Source organism: Tachyglossus aculeatus, chromosome 5, assembly GCF_015852505.1.
Source record: "Tachyglossus aculeatus isolate mTacAcu1 chromosome 5, mTacAcu1.pri, whole genome shotgun sequence".
Lineage (NCBI taxonomy): Eukaryota > Metazoa > Chordata > Mammalia > Monotremata > Tachyglossidae > Tachyglossus > Tachyglossus aculeatus.
This window is the reverse complement of record NC_052070.1, coordinates 32,202,338-32,221,848: the sequence shown is the minus strand read 5'-3', so window position 1 is coordinate 32,221,848 and position 19,511 is coordinate 32,202,338. Positions and strand designations below refer to the sequence as shown.

The 19,511-nt window shown below is 43.5% G+C and overlaps 1 protein-coding gene across 2 annotated transcripts in view; it reads left to right on the top strand.

Moving 5' to 3' along the window:
• The first annotated feature begins 2,792 nt into the window (after positions 1-2,792).
• The window catches only part of FBXO15 (F-box protein 15), a 41,927-nt gene continuing 25,208 nt past the window's right edge, over positions 2,793-19,511 (top strand). For both annotated transcript variants that reach the window (XM_038746464.1, XM_038746463.1), the window contains exons 1-5: positions 2,793-2,868; positions 8,166-8,255; positions 12,822-12,926; positions 17,921-18,142; positions 18,408-18,617. In XM_038746464.1, coding sequence (XP_038602392.1) covers positions 8,182-8,255; positions 12,822-12,926; positions 17,921-18,142; positions 18,408-18,617 — 611 coding nt within the window. In that variant the 5' untranslated portion in view covers positions 2,793-2,868; positions 8,166-8,181. The remainder of the gene's footprint in view (positions 2,869-8,165; positions 8,256-12,821; positions 12,927-17,920; positions 18,143-18,407; positions 18,618-19,511) is intronic.

The window sequence follows — 19,511 nt, the reverse complement described above, 5'->3', positions numbered from 1 at the left end:
CAAGTAAAATAAATAGAGTGATATTTATTCTCCGTGACAGTGGGCTCACAGTCTAGAAGGGGGAGACAGAGGACAAAACATATTAAAGTAAAATGGGGGTTGACTGCGAGCCCCCCGTGGGACAACCTGATCACCATGTAAAACCCCCAGCGCTTAGAACGGTGCTTTGCACAGAGGAAGCGCTTAATAAATCCCATTATTGCTATCATTATTATTATAAATAGAATATGTACAAGTAAAATAGAGTGATATTTATTCTCTGTGACAGTGGGCTCACAGTCTAGAAGGGGGAGACAGGGGACAAAACATATTAAAGTAAAATGGGGGTTGACTGCGAGCCCCCCGTGGGACAACCTGATCACCATGTAAAACCCCCAGCGCTTAGAACGGTGCTTTGCACAGAGGAAGCGCTTAATAAATCCCATTATTACTATCATTATTATTATAAATAGAATATGTACAAGTAAAATAAATAGAGTGATATTTATTCTCTGTGACAGTGGGCTCACAGTCTAGAAGGGGGAGACAGAGGACAAAACATGTTAAAGTAAAATGGGGGTTGACTGCGAGCCCCCCGTGGGACAACCTGATCACCATGTAAAACCCCCAGCGCTTAGAACGGTGCTTTGCACAGAGGAAGCGCTTAATAAATCCCATTATTACTATCATTATTATTATAGATAGAATATGTACAAGTAAAATAAATAGAGTGATATTTATTCTCCGTGACAGTGGGCTCACAGTCTAGAAGGGGGAGACAGAGGACAAAACATGTTAAAGTAAAATGGGGGTTGACTGCGAGCCCCCCGTGGGACAACCTGATCACCATGTAAAACCCCCAGCGCTTAGAACGGTGCTTTGCACAGAGGAAGCGCTTAATAAATCCCATTATTGCTATCATTATTATTATAAATAGAATATGTACAAGTAAAATAAATAGAGTGATATTTATTCTCTGTGACAGTGGGCTCACAGTCTAGAAGGGGGAGACAGAGGACAAAACAAAACATATTATGGGGGTTGACTGCGAGCCCCCCGTGGGACAACCTGATCACCTTGTAAACCCCCAGCGCTTAGAACAGTGCTTTGCACATAGTAATTGCTTAATAAATCCCATCATTATTATTATTATTATAAATAGAATATGTACAAGTAAAATAGAGTCATATTTATTCTCTGTGACAGTGGGCTCACAGTCTAGAAGGGGGAGACAAAGGGCAAAACAAAACATATTAACAAAGTAAAATAAATAGAATATGTACAAGTGAAATAGAGTAATATTTATTCTCTGTGACAGTGGGCTCACAGTCTAGAAGGGGGAGACAGAGAACAAAACAAAATCAATCAATCGTATTTATTGAGCGCTTACCGTGTGCAGAGCACTGTACTAAGCGCTTGGGGAGTACAAGTTGGCAACATATAGAGACAGTCCCTACCCAACAGTGGGCTCACAGTCTAGAAGGGGGAGACAGAGAACAAAACCAAACATACCAACAAAATAAAATAAATAGAATAGATACGTGCAAGTAAAATAAATAAATAGAGTAATAAATATGTACAAACATATATACAGGTGCTGTGGAGAAGGGAAGGAGGTAAGATGGGGGATGGAGGGGGAGAGGAAGGAAGGAAGGAAAACATATTAACAAAGTAAAATAAATAGAATATGTACAAGTAAAATAGAGTAATATTTATTCTCTGTGACAGTGGGCTCACAGTCTAGAAGGGGGAGACGGAGAACAAAACATATTAAAGTAAAATAAATAGAATATGTACAAGTAAAATAAATAGAGTAATATTTATTCTCTGTGACAGTGGGCTCACAGTCTAGAAGGGGGAGACAGGACAAAACAAAACATATTAACAAAGTAAAATAAATAGAATATGTACAAGTAAAATAGAGTAATATTTATTCTCTGTGACAGTGGGCTCACAGTCTAGAAGGGGGAGACAGAGGACAAAACAAAACATATTAAAAAAGTAAAATAAATAGAATATGTATAAGTAAAATAAATGAATAGAGTAATACTCTCTGTGACAGTGGGCTCACAGTCTAGAAGGGGGAGACAGGACAAAACAAAACATATTGACAAAGTAAAATAAATAGAATATGTACAAGTAAAATAGAGTAATATTTATTCTCTGTGACAGTGGGCTCACAGTCTAGAAGGGGGAGACAGAGGACAAAACAAAACATATTAAAAAAGTAAAATAAATAGAATATGTATAAGTAAAATAAATGAATAGAGTAATACTCTCTGTGACAGTGGGCTCACAGTCTAGAAGGGGGAGACAGAGGACAAAACCAAACATATTAACAAAGTAAAATAAATAGAGTAATATTCTCTAGAACAGTGGGCTCACAGTCTAGAAGGGGGAGACAGAGGACAAAACCAAACATATTAACAAAGTAAAATAAATAGAATATGTACAAGTAAAACAAATAGAGTAATATTTATTCTCTGTGAGCCCACTGCTGGATAGGGACCGTCTCTATATGTTGCCAATTTGTACTTCCCAAGCGCTTAGTACAGTGCTCTGCACACAGTAAGCGCTCAATAAATACGATTGAATGAATGAATGGTCCCCTGAGGTAAAAGTCTGAGGGAGAAGCAATGGCGGCTTCCACCCGCCCACGTGACCTCTCGGCTCAGAACGGGTGGGGGGGCTAAGGGGGCGGGGCCTGATGCTGCGCAGGCGCAGGAGGGAGCGGCCTCCGTGAAGAAGAAGAAGAAGAAGCGAGTTTTCCCTCGCCTCAGGTGCCAAGATGGCGGCGGGTCCCAGCGAGGCGGCCCGCCCCCAGCGAGCCAGCCCGGCCTTCGCGGGGGCTGAGGGGCTCGGGCCCCGCGGTCCCCCCGCACAGGCCAGGTAAACGGAGAAGCAGAGAAGGCCGGAGAAGCAGCGTGGCTTTTAATGGAGGAAAAGAGCCCTGGCTTGGGAATCGTTGGTCGTGGGTTCCCATCCTGCCAGTGACTTTGGGCCGGTCACTTCGTGGCTCTCAGTGGAAAGAGCCCGGGCTTTGGAGTCAGAGGTCGTGGGTTCAAATCCCAGCCACGCCAATTGTCAATTGTGTGACTTTGGGCAAGTCACTTCTCTGGGCCTCAGTCCCCTCATCTTTAAAAGGGGGATGAAGACTATGAGCCCCCCGTGGGACAACCTGATCACCTTGTTACCTCCCCAGCGCTTAGAACAGTGCTTTGCACATAGTAAGTGCGTAATAAATCCCATTATTATTATTATTTTTACTTCTCTGGGCCTCAGTCCCCTCATCTGTAAAATGGGGATGAAGACAGTGAGCGCCCCCGTGGGACAACCTGATCACCTTGTAACCTCCCAGCGCTTAGAACAGTGCTTTGCACATAGTAAGCGCTTAATGAATCCCATTATTATTATTATTACTTCTCTGGGCCTCAGTTCCCTCATCTGTAAAATGGGGATGAAGACAGTGAGTCCCCCGTGGGACAACCTGATCACCTTGTAACCTCCCAGCGCTTAGAACAGTGCTTTGCACATAGGAAGCGCTTAATAAATCCCATCATCATTATTATTATTACTACTCCTCTGGGCCTCAGTCCCCTCATCTGTAAAATGGGGATGAAGACTGTGAGCCCCCCGTGGGACAGCCTGATCACCTTGTAACCTCCCCAGCGCTTAGAACAGTGCTTTGCACGTAGTAAGCGCTTAATAAATCCCATTATTATTATTATTATTATTACTTCTCTGGGCCTCAGTCCCCTCATCTGTAAAATGGGGATTAAGACAGTGAGCCCCCCTGTGGTACAACCTGTTCACCTTGTAACCTCCCCAGCGCTTAGAACAGTGCTTTGCACATAGTAAGCACTTAATAAATGCCGCTATTATCATTATCATTAAAGGCCCGGCCAGGCAGGGCTCCCCCGGGATCGGGGGACATTATACATTCATTCACTCAATCGTATTTATTGAGCGCTTACTGTGTGCAGAGCACTGGACTAAGCGCTTGGGAACTACAAGTTGGCAACATATAGAGACGGTCCCTACCCATCATCATCATCAATTGTATTTATTGAGTGCTTACTGTGTCAGAGCACTGTACTAAGCTCTTGGGAAGTACAAGTTGGCAACATATAGAGACAGTCCCTACCCAACAGTGGGCTCACAGTCTAAAAGGGGGAGACAGAGAACAAAACCAAACATACTAACAAAATGAAATAAATAGAATAGATATGTACAAGTAAAATAAATAAATAGAGTAATAAATATGTACTAACTTATATACAGGACCCAACAGTGGGCTTAGCAAACTGAGCTCCTCTGGTAAACTTTGGTGGGGCCGTTTGGTCACGTCGCCATTCCCTTCCAAGGCCACGCTGGTTTACCAGTCGATTCGTTCCGTTGTATTTAATGAACGCTTACTGTTTGCCAAGCACTGTACTAAGCGCCAACTGACCCGAACCGTGACTGGGAGGGGTTTCCGCCACTGAGGGCCAGTGGGCATCCCCGGTGCGGCCCATCCTTGGCTCGAGGACCAGGGCCTACCAGGCAGGTGCCCAAAGAATTCACTCATTCAGTCGTATTCATTGAGCACTCACTACGTTCAGAACACTGTACTATGCGCTTGGAAAGTACAGTTCGGCAAGAGACAGTCCCTACCCAACGGGCTCACAGTTTAGAAGAGGAAAGACAGACAACAAAACAAAGCAAGTGGACAGGCATCAATAGCACAGTCTTCTAGACCATGAGCCTGTTGTTAGGTAGGGACTGTCTCCATCTGTTGCCAAATTGTAATAATAATGATGGTATTTGTTAAACTATGTGCCAAACACTGTTCTAAGCGCTGGGGTAGATGCAAGGTAATAATAATGATGGTATTTGTTAAGCGCTTACTATGTGCAAAGCACTGTTCTAAGCACTGGGGGGGGGGGATACAAGGTGATCAGGTTGTCCCGTGTGGGGCTCACAGTCTTAATCCCCATTTTACAGATGAGGTAACTGAGGCACAGAGAAGTTAAGTGGCTTGCCCAAGGTCGCACAGCTGACAGATGGCTGAGCCGGGATTCGAAGATTGTCCCATGGGGGGCTCAAAGTCTTAATCCCCATTTTACAGATGAGGTAACTGAGGCCCAGAGAAGTTAAATGACTTGCCCAAAGTCACACAGCCGATTCAGCACTTAGAACAGTGCTTTCCTCATGTTCAAAAGCCTCTTAAGGCTCTTACCTCCTCCAAGAAACCTTCCCAAATTATTCGCAACACCATGTTACATTAACCCAATAGTCATTCTTAGCACTTATGCATCTAAAGTGCCAAGACTGTATGTAAATACATAGGTAGATTAAATTTCCTGGCATATTCACTCTATTACTTATTTTATAATTGATCTTTCCCTTCTACTATTTGTGTGTAATGTTATCTGTCTCCCCCATTAGACTGTAAACTCTTTGCGGACAGGGAAGGATGTTTTGTTTCTGTTGTATTTTTCGAAGTGCACAGTACAGTGCTTTGCAAGCAAATACTGTTGAGTAATTGAAAAGGTGATGATCAAGAAGCTCAATAAACTCTTTAGTTTGGTTTTGACGAAGAAGATGTTACCAAAGCCAAAGGAGGTATGGACATTTTTCTAGTAGCCAGATAAGAGGACCTGGGTCAGATTGCACTGGCCGAACCAGGGGATTTACACCAAAATGCATACCGATCACCAGGGCTGGCGTACACACAAATCTTAGTGGGGAAGTTTCGTGACATCCATCAGGGAGTGTGTAACAAGTGGAGGTAACAACCTGAAGAGAAAAAGAAGGTAGACTTCCTATTATATTTCTCTGATATCCTAGGAATTAAAAGAACAGTAAGTATCTATTCTTGCAAATTGGTAGAATCCATAATTACGGGTAGGATCAATGAGCATTCAGAAAAATACAACTTATCAAGGCATGGGTAATGTGTTTTTATAAAGTGTAACTGTGCCTCACTAAGTTCTTTTAAGGGGCTGATGATCCTATGGATGGAGTAGCATGGCCTAGTGAAAGATCACGGGCTTGAGAGTCGAAGGATCTGGGTTCAGATCCCACCTGCACCGTGTCCCTGCGGTGTGGCCTTGGGCAAGTCCCTTAACTTCTCTGTGTCCCCTCATCTACAAAATGGGGATTCAATACCTGTTCTCCCTCCTACTTAGACTGTGAGCCCCATGTGGGACCTGATGATCTTTTATCTACTCCAGCGCTTAGTACAGTGTTGGACATATAATAAGGGTTTAACAGGTATTTCCATTATGCCCTTCTAAACTGTGAGGGTAGGGAATGTTTCTACTAACTCAGTTATATTGTGCTCTCTCAAGGACTTAGTATAGTGCTCTGCAAACAGTAAGCGCTCAATAAATATGATTAATTGATTGAGGGAGCAGAGTCATAGACATATATTTACATGTTCAAAAAGCCTTTAACAAAGTTCCGTAACAAAGTTTCATATCAAAGATCCCCTCAAAAGCCTTAAAACATAGAATAATCCACAGATTAAAAACTAACCCGAAGATATGAAACAAAGGCCAGGGATAAATAGAGAAGCAGCATGGCTTAATGGCTACAGCGTAAGCCTGGGAGTCAGAAGGACATGGGTTCTAATCTTCAATGGCTTCATCCCTAAAATGGGGATTAAGACTGTGAGCCCCAAATGGGACATAGACATTGTCCAACTGTATTAGTTTGTATCTACCCCAGTGCTTAGTTTAGTGTCTGGAACATACAGTAAGTGTTAAGCAAATACCTTATATTTTTTTAAATGGTCCCTCTTAGGGCCAGGGATCTGTGCTAGGACTGATTTTCTCTGTCGACTTCACATCCATCTGGGAGACAGAGTGTGCAGTGAAATCCCCAAGTCTGCAGCGAACAGTAAACTCTACCGTTGAAATTACCCGTAAATGGGGACAAGTTCTAGGAGGTCCACATACGTCATTAAATGAGATTGAATGTCCGCTTTGTGCAGAGCACTATATTAAATACTTAGGAGATTACAATACTAGTGGAGGTAACATCTGACGACAGATGGAAGGTAACTCGGGTCTGTCCCCCAGCCTTGCTTCACTCAAACAGCATCAGGAAAACAGTCAAACATGACGCCTTCAACTCAGATTCTACAAACCATCCCATCATGGGGTTGCCGAAGGATCTGGCTGATTTTCTCATAATTGCCACATTTTCCAGAGGTCTCCTGCATTCATTCTGCCCTAGCTGGAGTTGAAGATGATTTTCTTTTTTGGAGGGGGAGGCATCTGTGAGTTTGGTGAGGTTTTTTTTTTGTTGGGGAGGATGGGACCCAGCCGGTTGAAATCTGGCCAGGTGCAGGCTTTCAGATGAGGTTTATCTTCCTCCAGCCCCTGATCTATAAACAGGGATATGTCCCTTGGGGGTTGGGGGGGAGTAAGACATAATAATAATAATAATTGTGGCGTTTATTAAGCGCTCACTATGTTCCGTGCACTCTTGTAAGCACAGGGGTGGATACAAGCAAATTGGGTTGGGCAAACTCCCTGTCCCACGTGAGGCTCACAGTTTCAATCCCCGTTTTACAGATTGAGGCAACTGAGGCACAGAGAAGTGAAGTGATTCGCCCAAGGTCACACTACAGACAAGTGGCAGAGCCAGGATTAGAACCCATGACCTTCCAACTCCCAGGCCCGTGCTCTATTCACTCTGCCATACTGCTTCTCGTGGGGTAGAGCTGAAACCCAAATTTTAAGCAAGTCGTGAGGATTCTGTTGCTGATTGTTGCCGATTTGTACTTCCCAAGCGCTTAGTACAGTGCTCTGCACACAACGCTCAATAAATACGATTGAATGAATGAATGATTCTGCCCATGTGTCCCTGTTCACTATAATCCATTATTGTTTCCCTTCCATATGTGTATACACATAGCTCATTCAAGGTTAGTCACATGCTAGATACATTTATTTTATTACTTTATTCTTTCTAAGCGGGTGGAAAGATTGCTTTAAAAAATGCATCCAGTAGTCATTTGTATCTGTTTATGTTCATTTAGGGAATAGTATCCTTGGGGTGTACTCATAAGGGGACACAAACCTGCTGGTTTCTGAATTCTCTTCGAACTCCATAGGACGGTGCAAAAGCAGTTTAAATGCCCATCCCCTCTTATTTGGTAATTATGTGACTTCAATTTATTTGTTGCTTGTTTCCAGGAGAAAGCTAGAAATTATGTTCGTGGAATCTCAAATATTTCCAAGACCCTCTCAGGAACCATCCTTGAAGAAATGTGATTTCATGGAGAGGTAAGTTGCAGAAGCAGTCACCTTGACTTTTACGTTCATTCTGGGTTTGGGAGGAAGAGAGACGAGGGGGACAGTGGGGGCGGAAAATGGGAATAATATTGATTATGTCAAGTTGCTATTTTGGTTTTGAGCTCTGTCGAGAATAGCTGTGTGACTTGTCAGCCTGTCACCATCATCCCCGTAAGACTGTCTGACTCCAAACCTCTAAAGGTGACAGGTGAATTTAAATTTTCTATTACTAAGCTGACTTCAAATTAATTCCCTCTCTACTCTCTCAGAAGGAAAGGGAACTTTGTATTTAAGAATTTATTCTAAATCTGGAGCTGGTTTAGTGTCTCTCAAATTGACCATACTTGGGTATTTGAGGAGAGCATCTTGCTGCAGCCTGTATTGTTTTAATCATCATCATCATCATCATCATCAATCGTATTTATTGAGCGCTTACTATGTGCAGAGCACTGTACTAAGCGCTTGGGAAGTACAAATTGGCAACGTATAGAGACAGTCCCTACCCAACAGTGGGCTCACAGTCTAAAAAGGGGAGACAGAGAACAAAACCAAACATACTAACAAAATAAAATAAATAGGATAGATATGTACAAGTAAAATAAATAAATAAATAAATAGAGTAATAAATATGTACAACCATATATACATATATACAGGTGCTGTGGGGAAGGGAAGGAGGTAAGATGGGGGGCGTAGAGAGGGGGATGAGGGGGAGAGGAAGGAAGGGGCTCAGTCTGGGAAGGCCTCCTGGAGGAGGTGAGCTCTCAGCAGGGCCTTGAAGGGAGGAAGAGAGCTAGCTTGGCAGATGGGCAGAGGGAGGGCATTCCGGGCCCGGGGGAGGACGTGGGCCGGGGGTCGATGGCGGGACAGGCGAGAACGAGGTACAGTGAGGAGATTAGCGGTGGAGGAGCGGAGGGTGCGGGCTGGGCTGTAGAAGGAGAGAAGGGAGGTGAGGTAGGAGGGGGCGAGGGGATGGACAGCCTTGAAGCCCAGGGTGAGGAGTTTCTGCCTGATGCGCAGATTGATCGGTAGCCACTGGAGGTTTTTGAGGAGGGGAGTGACATGCCCAGAGCGTTTCTGGACAAAGATAATCCGGGCAGCAGCATGAAGTATGGATTGAAGTGGAGAGAGACACGAGGATGGGAGATCAGAGAGAAGGCTGATGCAGTAGTCCAGACGGGATAGGATGAGAGCTTGAACGAGCAGGGTAGCGGTTGGGATGGAGAGGAAAGGGCGGATCTTGGCAATGTTGCGGAGCTGAGACCGGCAGGTTTTGGTGACGGCTTGGATGTGAGGGGTGAATGAGAGAGCGGAGTCGAGGATGACACCAAGGTTGCGCGCTTGTGAGACGGGAAGGATGGAAGAGTGCATTCAAGACTACATTTTTGCTTGATTTTATTTTTCATAATTATGGAGGAGAGCTTCAGGACTCAAGAAAGACCATTATAAAAGTATTTTTTAGCATCAGAGGTGTTAAGGATCAGATAGAATTGAACACTCCTTGAAAAGACATCTGAGGAAATAAATTAAGGGTGACTGGGAAATCTAATTGAATAGCAATGATAACAGTGTTATTTAACACTCTTATTGATAAGGATGGTATTTTCCAATTAACCCCCCAATGCATCAAAGAACATTTTATATTTGATTTTTCTAAATGCTGTTAAAAATACAAAATCTAACTGTTTAACTCTTCTTGCTGAGTGAATAGATACTGATTTTTGGACTTTTGTCTGATTTAACTCAATTCCTGCAATTCAGATAAATTTTTTAAAAATTAGGTTTTTTAGACTGTGAGCCCACTGTTGGGTAGGGACTGTCTCTATATGTTGCCAATTTGTACTTCCCAAGCGCTTAGTACAGTGCTCTGCACATAGTAAGCGCTCAATAAATACGATTGATGATGACCAATAAAACTCAAAATTTAAATTTTGTTCATCTTACTTTAAGATTCCCCTCCCAAAATGAACTTAATGTGTGAGTTCTGTTTCCCTTTGCCCCATTCATTCATTCATTCAGTCGTATTTACTGAGCGCTTACTGTGTGCAGAGCACTGTACTAAGCGCTTGGGAAGTACAAGTTGGCAACATATAGAGACGGTCCCTACCCAACAGTGGGCTCACATTCAGGTAACGAGAGTCTGGTGTTCCCTTTGTTTAAATCATACCATTTTTGGTGTGAAAATCATTATTCTACCCCCTCCAACAGTGAACCCTTATCCCCAAACTAAGTTTTGGATAGTCTTAAATCTTGAATTGATCCAGAAGTCTGATACCCTAAATTAAGCCACTTTGTTGTAACGTGGCCAAGAAGGCCAACAGGTAGCCATCTGGATTGTTTGCAAATGCCAGAAAAGAATAAGAGCACTGAAGAAACACTAGCCATTCAGATGTCTTTGTGCAGAGATCGTAAAATAAGAGCTAAAATTCCAACCAACATTTTTGAAATGTACATATTAAAAAAATTAAGCCAAATTATGGAAACAATAGTGGTGACTACCTCTGCAATTATTTTTTAAATCTGTAAAATCCAGAGCATATCAGTGAAGCCCGAGAGAACTAAAATCAATTTTATTTATGCATTACTTAAAGGCTATTGAGGAAGCCTTAGTCCCTTCTTAATTTTCTCTCCCACTCTCAACAATCTGAAATACTGACTAGTAATTAGAATGAGTTACTAGATGGATGTCGATGTTAATTCATCTGCATTAGTTACGGTTGCTATTGCAACCTGAAATCTTTCTGCTTTGCAGAGTTGGGAACTTGCCTGTGGTTGGGGGCAGTGTTTTATAATGTTAATCAGTTAATCAGGAATATTTATTGAGCGCTTGGGATAGTATAGTTAAACAGAGTTGGTAGATATGTAACCTGTCCAAAGTGAGCCACCCAATTCTAATCTCTGGCTCTTACGTGCTTTGGGAACAGGAGTTTATGGTGTATCCCTTAGGAGTCCTGGATCCCTTGTCATCTTTACCAAAGCCTGTGCCCTACCCTGAACCGCAAGGCTAATGCCCTACATAGAGCCCTTGGATCTTGGGAGACAATCCTGCGGAAAAGGGGGTTCAAGGCATTCAATCAATCAATCAGTGGTATTTATTGAGCGCTTACTATGTGCAGAGTACTGTACTAAACACTTGGGAGAATACAACAGAATTAGCAGAAACGTAGCCTGCCCATAATGAGGTTTCAGTCTAGAGGGGGAGACTGACGTTTATAATAATAATAATAATAATGATAGCATTTATTAAGTGCTTACTATATGCAAAGCACTGTTCTAAGCACTGGGGAGGTTACAAGGTGATCAGGTTGTCCCGTGGGGGGCTCACAGTCTTACTCCCCATTTTACAGATGAGGGAACTGAGGCCTAGAGAAGTGAAGTGACTTGCCCAAAGTCACACAGCTGGCAATTGGCAGAGCCGGGATTTGAACCCCTGACCTCGGACTCCAAAGCCCGGGCTCTTTCCACTGAGCCACGTTGCTTCTCTAAGCATCTCTAAGCAGCATCCCACCTGGGATTCCACCTGGGGCTCACAGTCTTCAACCCCATTTTACAGATGAGGGAACTGAGACACCGAGAAGTTAAGTAACTTGCCCAAAATCACACAGCTGATAATTGGTGGAGCCAGGATTAGAACCCACGACCTCCGACCCCCACGCCCAGCCTCTTGGCACTGAGCCACGCTGCTTCTCTAGCTGCTTAGAGAAGATGCTAAGAGATGCTAAGAGATGTTTATACAAATCAATAAGTAATTTGTAACGTGTAATTTAAAGATATGCCCATACATACTATGGAATTGGGGATGGGGCAAATATCAAATGTCCAAAGGTCACAGATCCAAGTGCCTAGATGATACAGAAGGGAGAGGGAGCAGGGGGGAAAAGAGGGCTTAATGGGGGAAGGCCTCTTGGAGGAGGTGACCTTAGTAATGCTTTGAAACTGGAGAGAGTAGTGATCTGGAGCGGGAGGGCGTTCCAGGCTAGGGGGAGGGTGTGGGAAAGGGGGTTAGTGGCCAGAGAGACAAGATCAGGGCAGAGAGTGAGTTAAAAGGCACTAGACCAGCAGACGGTGTCAGGCCGGGCTACAGTAGGAGATCAGCAAGGTAAGGTAGGAGGACTGACTGCTTTAAAGCCGATTTAAGATGACTGTAGAGAGCCACAGTGGGGGAAACATGTCACCACTTACTCAGAACCCAGGAGGAAGCTGGTTTCCCTTGTGTACCAGTCAAAATTGGCTGGTCTGCTACCTTGGTACACCTATTAATTATTATTATTACTATTATTATTGTGTTAAGTACTTACTATGTCTTTAGCACTGTTCTAAGCGTGGCAGTAGATGGAAGTGATGGAGATTGCCAATGCCAATCAGTCAAATAACAGAAACAGTGGTAGTATCTTAGACAGCAACATTGCCATTACCTTTTTGCTATATGGGCTCAAATAGTTGGCAGCAATTTGTGTTCTGTTTAATTTCCTCAGCATAAGGGAAAAGAGCCATTTTTCGCTTCTCTAACTTGTAGATAGGATCCTCATTTTGTTTTCCTTTCTCTTTCTTCTCCAGTATGCCCTCGGAGATCATCCTGATGATATTTTCTTACTTGGATCCTCCGTCCTTGTTGTGCATCGGTTGCGTGAATAAGCGTTTCTATCACCTGGCCAATGATAAGTAAGAAAAACGCCATTATGGATCTTGTCGCCTCAGGTTATGATTGTAATACACGTATTTTATCCGGTTTCACTAAAACAGTTATAAAGACTTGATAAACACTCGACACGTTGTGCAGTTATCTGCGAAATAAGTTTAAAAAGTGTTTAATGAAAGTTCTAGCCAGTGATTACTATCTAAAGTAAATTGAAGTCATAATCTGTATTTAGAGGTCTTTGGGGCATTGGAATATCCTTCTTCTGGTTCATCAAAGGACTGATTTTTTTATGGTATCTGTTAATCTAGGCACTGTTCTAAGTGCCGAGGTAGATACAAATTAATCAGATTGGACACAGTCCGCATATTATATGGGACTCACGGTCTTAATTCCTATTTTACAGATGAAATAACTGAGGCCCAGATAAGTTAAGTGACTTAGCCAAAGCCCCACAGAAGACAAGTGGCTCTGCTGGGATTAGAACCCAGGTCCTTCTGACTCTCAGGCCCTCTGTCTATCCACTGGGCCACGTGATTCGTATTGCTCTGGTCTATTTACGAACAAGAAAATGCATTTTAGTAAGGAGGAGCCACTGCTTCGTTGGTGATCTCTAACAATTCTTTGAGAGGAAGGGGTCTGAAGGGACGGTCATAAATTGTGTTGACTATGTGTTTACTCCAATTTTGGATCCCTACACCTCAGAATGCACTTCAGGTAATAGCTCTTGGTCTCCTAGGATGACCACATGTCCTGTATTATACAAGGTGTTGTATATTTTGCAAGATATTATGCAAGATGTTGAAGCAGTGTGGCTTAGTGGAAAGATCCCAGGTTTGGGAGTCAGAGGTCGTGAGTTCTAATCCCGGCTCTGCCACTTGTCAACTGTGTGACTTTGAGCAAGTCACTTTACTTCCCTGTACCTCAGTTACCTCATCTGTAAAATGGGAATTAAGACTGTGAGCCCCATGTGGGACAACCTGATAACCTTGTATCTACCCCAGCGCTTAGAACAGTGCTTGGCACATAGTAAGTGCTTAACAAATGCCATCATCATCATCATCATGTTCTGTTTGTTGGGCAATTTTTTTCCAAAATGTCCCTCATCCTGTGTGGAATTAAAAGGAAAAAAAACACTTTAGCACCTCCACCCCGGCTGGGTCAACTCCGTGCCCGTAACTGCACCCTCTCTCCTGTCTCTTTTAAATTAAACTCTAGTTAGCTGTGTCCAATCAATCCCCTCCCTATGGGATAAAACATGGGCCCGGGAATCAGAAAGACCTGGGATCTAATCTTGGCCCCACCACTTGTATGCTGTGTGACTCTGGTCAAGTCACTTTAGTTCTCTGTGCTTCTGTTACCTGATCTGCAGAATGGAGATTAAAACCGTGAGCCCCATGTGGGACAGGGACTGTGTCCAACCTGATTAGCTACCCCAGTGCTTAGAACAGTGCTTGAGGCATAGTAAGTGCTAAACAAGTGCTAAACACCATTATTATTATTAGTAGTAGTATTATTATTACCCCTTATGGTCTCTTCCATCTGAGATCCGCTGCCCCTGCCTCCAAGAGCTGCAGGTATGGGACAGCCCAGGCCCGGGCAGAGGAGAAAGTCCACCCTGTCCCACCCTGTCCCACCCTGTCCCGGTGGACTTGGCAGCATTGGGGGACACAGGTTAGAAGGGATTGCGTGGCAGGGAAGGACCTGAGGCAGGGGTGCCGAGACAAAGTTGAAAAAACTGTGGCTTCCCTGCACCCCACTCCTTGCATCCTGCTTCCCTGAATCTGCTTCTCTCTCTCTCCTGTTTCACCAGCCCAGCACTGTGCCCCATAACCCAAACCCATCCCGTTCCTTCTCGGTTATGCTGGGGATGAGAAGCAGCGTGGCTCGGTGGAAAGAGCACGGGCTTGGGAATCAGAGGTCATGGGTTCTAATACCGGCTCCACCACTTACCGACTGTGTGACTTTGGGCAAGTCACTTAACTTCTCTGTGCCTTAGTTACCTCATCTGTAAAATGGGGAGTAAGATTGTGAGCCCCATATGGGACAACCTGATCACCTTGTGTGCCCCCCAGCACTTAAAACAGTGCTTTGCATCTAGTAAGCACTTAACAAATGTCATTATTATTATTATTATTATGAGGTCAGAACAGGGTGAACGAGAAGGCTTGGGAGAGGCCCACTGCTGCCCCACGTGCACTGTGTTTCATTCATTCAGCTGTATTTATTGAGTGCTTACTGTGTGCAGAGCAGTTTATTAAGCACTTGGGAAGTACAAGTCAGGAGCATATAGAGACGGTCCCTACCGAACAACAGGCTCACAGCGCTTAGAACAGTGCTTCACACATAGCGCTTAACAAATTCCATCATTATTATTATTAGAAGGGGGAGACAGACAACAAAACAAAACATGTAGACAGGTGTCAAAATTGTCAGAATAAATAGAATTATAGCTATATGCATATGATTAACAAAATAAATAGAATAGTATATATGTACAAGTAAATAGAGTAATAAATCTGTACAAATATATACAAGTGCTGTGGGGAGGGGAAAAGGGGGGCTCAGTTTGGGAAGGCCTCCTGGAGGAGGTGAGCTCTGCCTGGGTTTCTTTTCACCGACCTGTGACTTTGGAGGGCTCTGCTGGCACATGCTGTAAGGGATCTGCGCTCACTGTGAGCAGGAAATGTGTCTGTTTATTATTGTATTGAACTCTCCCAAGTGCTTAGTACAGGGCTCTGCACATAGTAAGCACTCAATAAAGACGATTGAATGAATGAATGAATCCTCGCAACAGGGAAGGGACAGGGATAAAAGTTGGAATGGGTCGGGGTTACTGGGGCCAGGGCTGGTTCAGCTGGGGGGCTGTGCAGCTAAAGAGCTCATGCTCCCTCCAGAGAAGGGTTTGTGTTTGTGACATGTGTGAGGAAGGAGAGTGCAGGGAAGCTTTGTGGTTAGAGGTTTCAAAAATTAAAAGAGAGTGAGGTGAGTGGGGCAGGAGAGGGTTGGGAGAAGTCAGGGAGAACAGATGACTGTGTTTTTAAAAAAGAGTATTTTTTCCCAATATTTCAAAGCAGACCTTTGGTACTAATTTCAAAGGTCTGAGCGTCTTGCAGTTTTTAAAAGTGAGATTTTTTTCTGAAGAATCTATCCCTTGAAATTGGCAGACATATGGAGAAGCAGTGTGGCTCGGTGGAAAGAGCCCGGGCTTTGGAGTCAGAGGTCATGGGTTCAAACCCCGGCTCGGCCACTTGTCAGCTGGGTGACTCTGGGCAAGTCACTTCACTTCTCTGGGCCTCAGTTCCCTCATCTGTAAAATGGGGATGAAGACAGTGAGCCCCCCGTGGGACAACCTGATCACCTTGTAACCTCCCCAGCGCTTAGAACAGTGCTTTGCTCATAGTAAGCGCTTAATAAATCCCATTATTATTATCTTTTAGACTGTGAGCCCACTGTTGGGTAGGGACTGTCTCTATATGTTGCCAACTTGTACTTCCCAAGCTCTTAGTACAGTGCTCTGCACACAGTAAGCGCTCAATAAATACGATTGATGATGATGATTGATCCAAGCTGCTATTATGCTGATCCAAGAAACGATCATATTCTGCCTTGGCTACTGCATCAGCCTCCTCACTGATCTCCTGGTCTCTTCCCACTCCAGTCTGTACTTCAGTCTGCTTCCCTTATCATTTTCCTAAAAATACATTCAGTTGACATCTCCTCACGTATTACCAACTACCAGTGGTTGCCCATCAAACAGAAACTCTTTTCCATCGGCCTTAAAGCTCTCCCCCTCTTACCTTGTCCTGCTGTTTTCCTACTATAGGCCAGTTGCATTCTGCACTCCCCTAACACCATCTTGCTCACTGTGCCCCGATCTTGTCTATCTCACTGTCGACCTCTTTCCCACATCCTCCCTCTGACCATGCTCCCTCCCCCTTCATATATTCCAGGACACCACTCTCTCAACTTTCAAAGCCTTATTAAGGTCATATCTCCAAGAGGTCTTCCCTGAATATGCCCTCTTTTCCTTGGACTCCCTCTCCCCTCTGCATTATCCGTGCACTTGCATCTGTACCCTTTAAGCACTTGATACTCGCCTCTCTCTCTGCCCCATCGCTCTGATATGCATAGCCAAAATTTATTTATATTAATGTCTGTCTTCCCCTCTGTACTGATAGTTTCTTGTGGGCAGGGAATGTGTCTACGAGCTCTGTTGTACTCCCCCAATCGCTTAATACAGTGTTCTGCACAGTTAGCACTCAATAATAATAATAATAATAATAGTATTTGTTAAGAGCTTACTATGTGCCAAGCATATAGATAGATACAGGGTAATCAGGTTGTCCCACATGGGGCACACAGTCTTAATCCCCATTTTACAGATGAGGTAATTGAGGCACAGAGAAGTTAAGTAGCGGAGCCGGGATTAGAACCCATGACCTCTGACTCCCAAGACCGGGCTCTTTCCATTAAGCCACGCTGCAATAAATACCCTTTATTGAATGATTGATGGATCTGACCTTGGGAATGGATTCGTGTAGGGTCATTGGCTTTTGCGGTTGAGAGAAACAGGATAATTTCATTATTCTCACAAAAGTGGTGTGGGTAGAGTCATAGCCCAGTGGGCTTGCCACCTTATCTTCCCTTTAGACTGTGGGCATATGTCATGTCTACCAACTCTGTTTTTCTGTACTCTCCCAAGCACTTAGTACAGTGTTCTGCCCACAGTAAGCACTCATTAAATACTGTTGTTTGGTTGATTGAGTCAGGTAAAATGCATTGATGTCCTCAGCTCCAGCCAGAGGCTGAGCTGGTGTATTGAGGAATCCTAATACCTATCTGAATCTCTCAACAACAATCAAAATGTTAGGTAAAAAAGGTACTTAGAGGCCGTTTGTTGTTTTGAGCAACTGTGTTCTTATATGATGGTAATTCTGCAGCAATTACATTGATTTTTAAGATCCTCCTTTTTTGTTTATAGGTCATAATCACTTATTTCTTCATTTTTTTCCCCCAGTATGATCTGGTTCAGAACCTACACTGCTTTCTTTTCACCTGAAAGTTCAAAGTGGAAAACGAATCCAGATGAGAAGATTTCCATTCAGGACCAAGACATTGGCTATTGGAAGAAGGACTATATTATGAAACGAATTGAAGCTGGCCAAAGAATGGCCATTCAGTTCATCAAACCTGTCAATTCTTACACTGGCCTTCCATATAAGACCAAAGAAGCTATCAAGTAAGCTATGACCTGATGGAAATCGGAAGTCTAGTGATTGCGAAACGAAACCACTACTCATCTCTGGAGGATGCATTTCCTCTCCAAAAAGATAGATAAAGATAGATAAAGAGTCGATTCCAGTCAAATTTCACTTAGAGAATCTTGGAAGGTTTAGGTTTGGTTAGGGAATCAAACCTAAGGTAAACGGTTGTATTCTTAACTCACCCAAATGAACTTTACAGAATTGGTTCCAAGTTCTGGTTTTCATCTCTTCCAACCACAGAGTGTCCGGCCTGAAGTGGGTGATGGTTTTGAAGGAAAGAAATGGAAAGGAGCATATTATGGAACAGACTGAGACTTTCCTCAATGACTCCTCTGTCACTGTGGTTTGGTATGGACAAAGTTGGCCACCTTTTGCTTTACTGTCAGCAATAGATTTGTGTGGCGTCACACCAGTTTTCCTGGACCGTTGTATGGTTCACACCAGAAATGGGTGAGTTTGAATTCGTTGATATTTAAATTATTTGTATTAATGTCTGTCTTCCGCCCCGGACACTAAGCTCACTGTGGCCAGGGAATGTGTCTGCAATCTCTGTTGCGTCATAAACAAGCATTGTACTTAAGTGTTTTTGATGTGTCAAGTACTGGTCTAAGCACTGGGGTAGATGTAAGTTAATCAAGTTTGGACATAGTTCCACATGAACTCACGGTCTAAGTAGGTGGGAGTGGGATTTAATCCCCATTTTACAGGTGAAGAAACTGAGGTCCAGAGAATTTAAGTGACTTGCCCAAGGTCACATGCAGACAAGTCCCAAACAGGGATTAGAATCCAGGTCTTCTGACTCCTAGACCTGTGCTCTTTCCACTAAGCCAAGCTACTCTCTCAACTTTTTAGTACGGTGCTCTGCAACATAGTAAATGCTCAATAAGTACCATTTATTGATTGATTGATTAGGTTGTTAGATATCAGTAGAGTACTGTTGGACTCTGAGTGCTTCAAGTTGTCTTGGCTCACAATTCCAAGTTACAGAACTGCCATTACCACCCTTGTGGCATTTAGTGAAAGTTGGTCTATCAGGACTACTGGGGATGAGATCTGAGAAACATTTCCAGATATTCTCCAAGTATCCGGAACCTAGGTATAAGAACTGGCGTGATGCACAGAAAGAAATAAAAGAGAAAGCAAAACACGATCCAGTCCAAGTGCCTTTATGCTTCTAGACATGCAGACTCTATTGTGCACATGAAGTAATGTAGAGAGACATGTTCCAAAATAAACAAAGAGTTCTAAGCATTTGTATTCACTAATCGGCAAGATTATTAGTCTGCCCTAGAAGAGAGAGTGAGTAAGAGGAGCCATGTTTCACTCTCCTAATTTTAAAAGTCT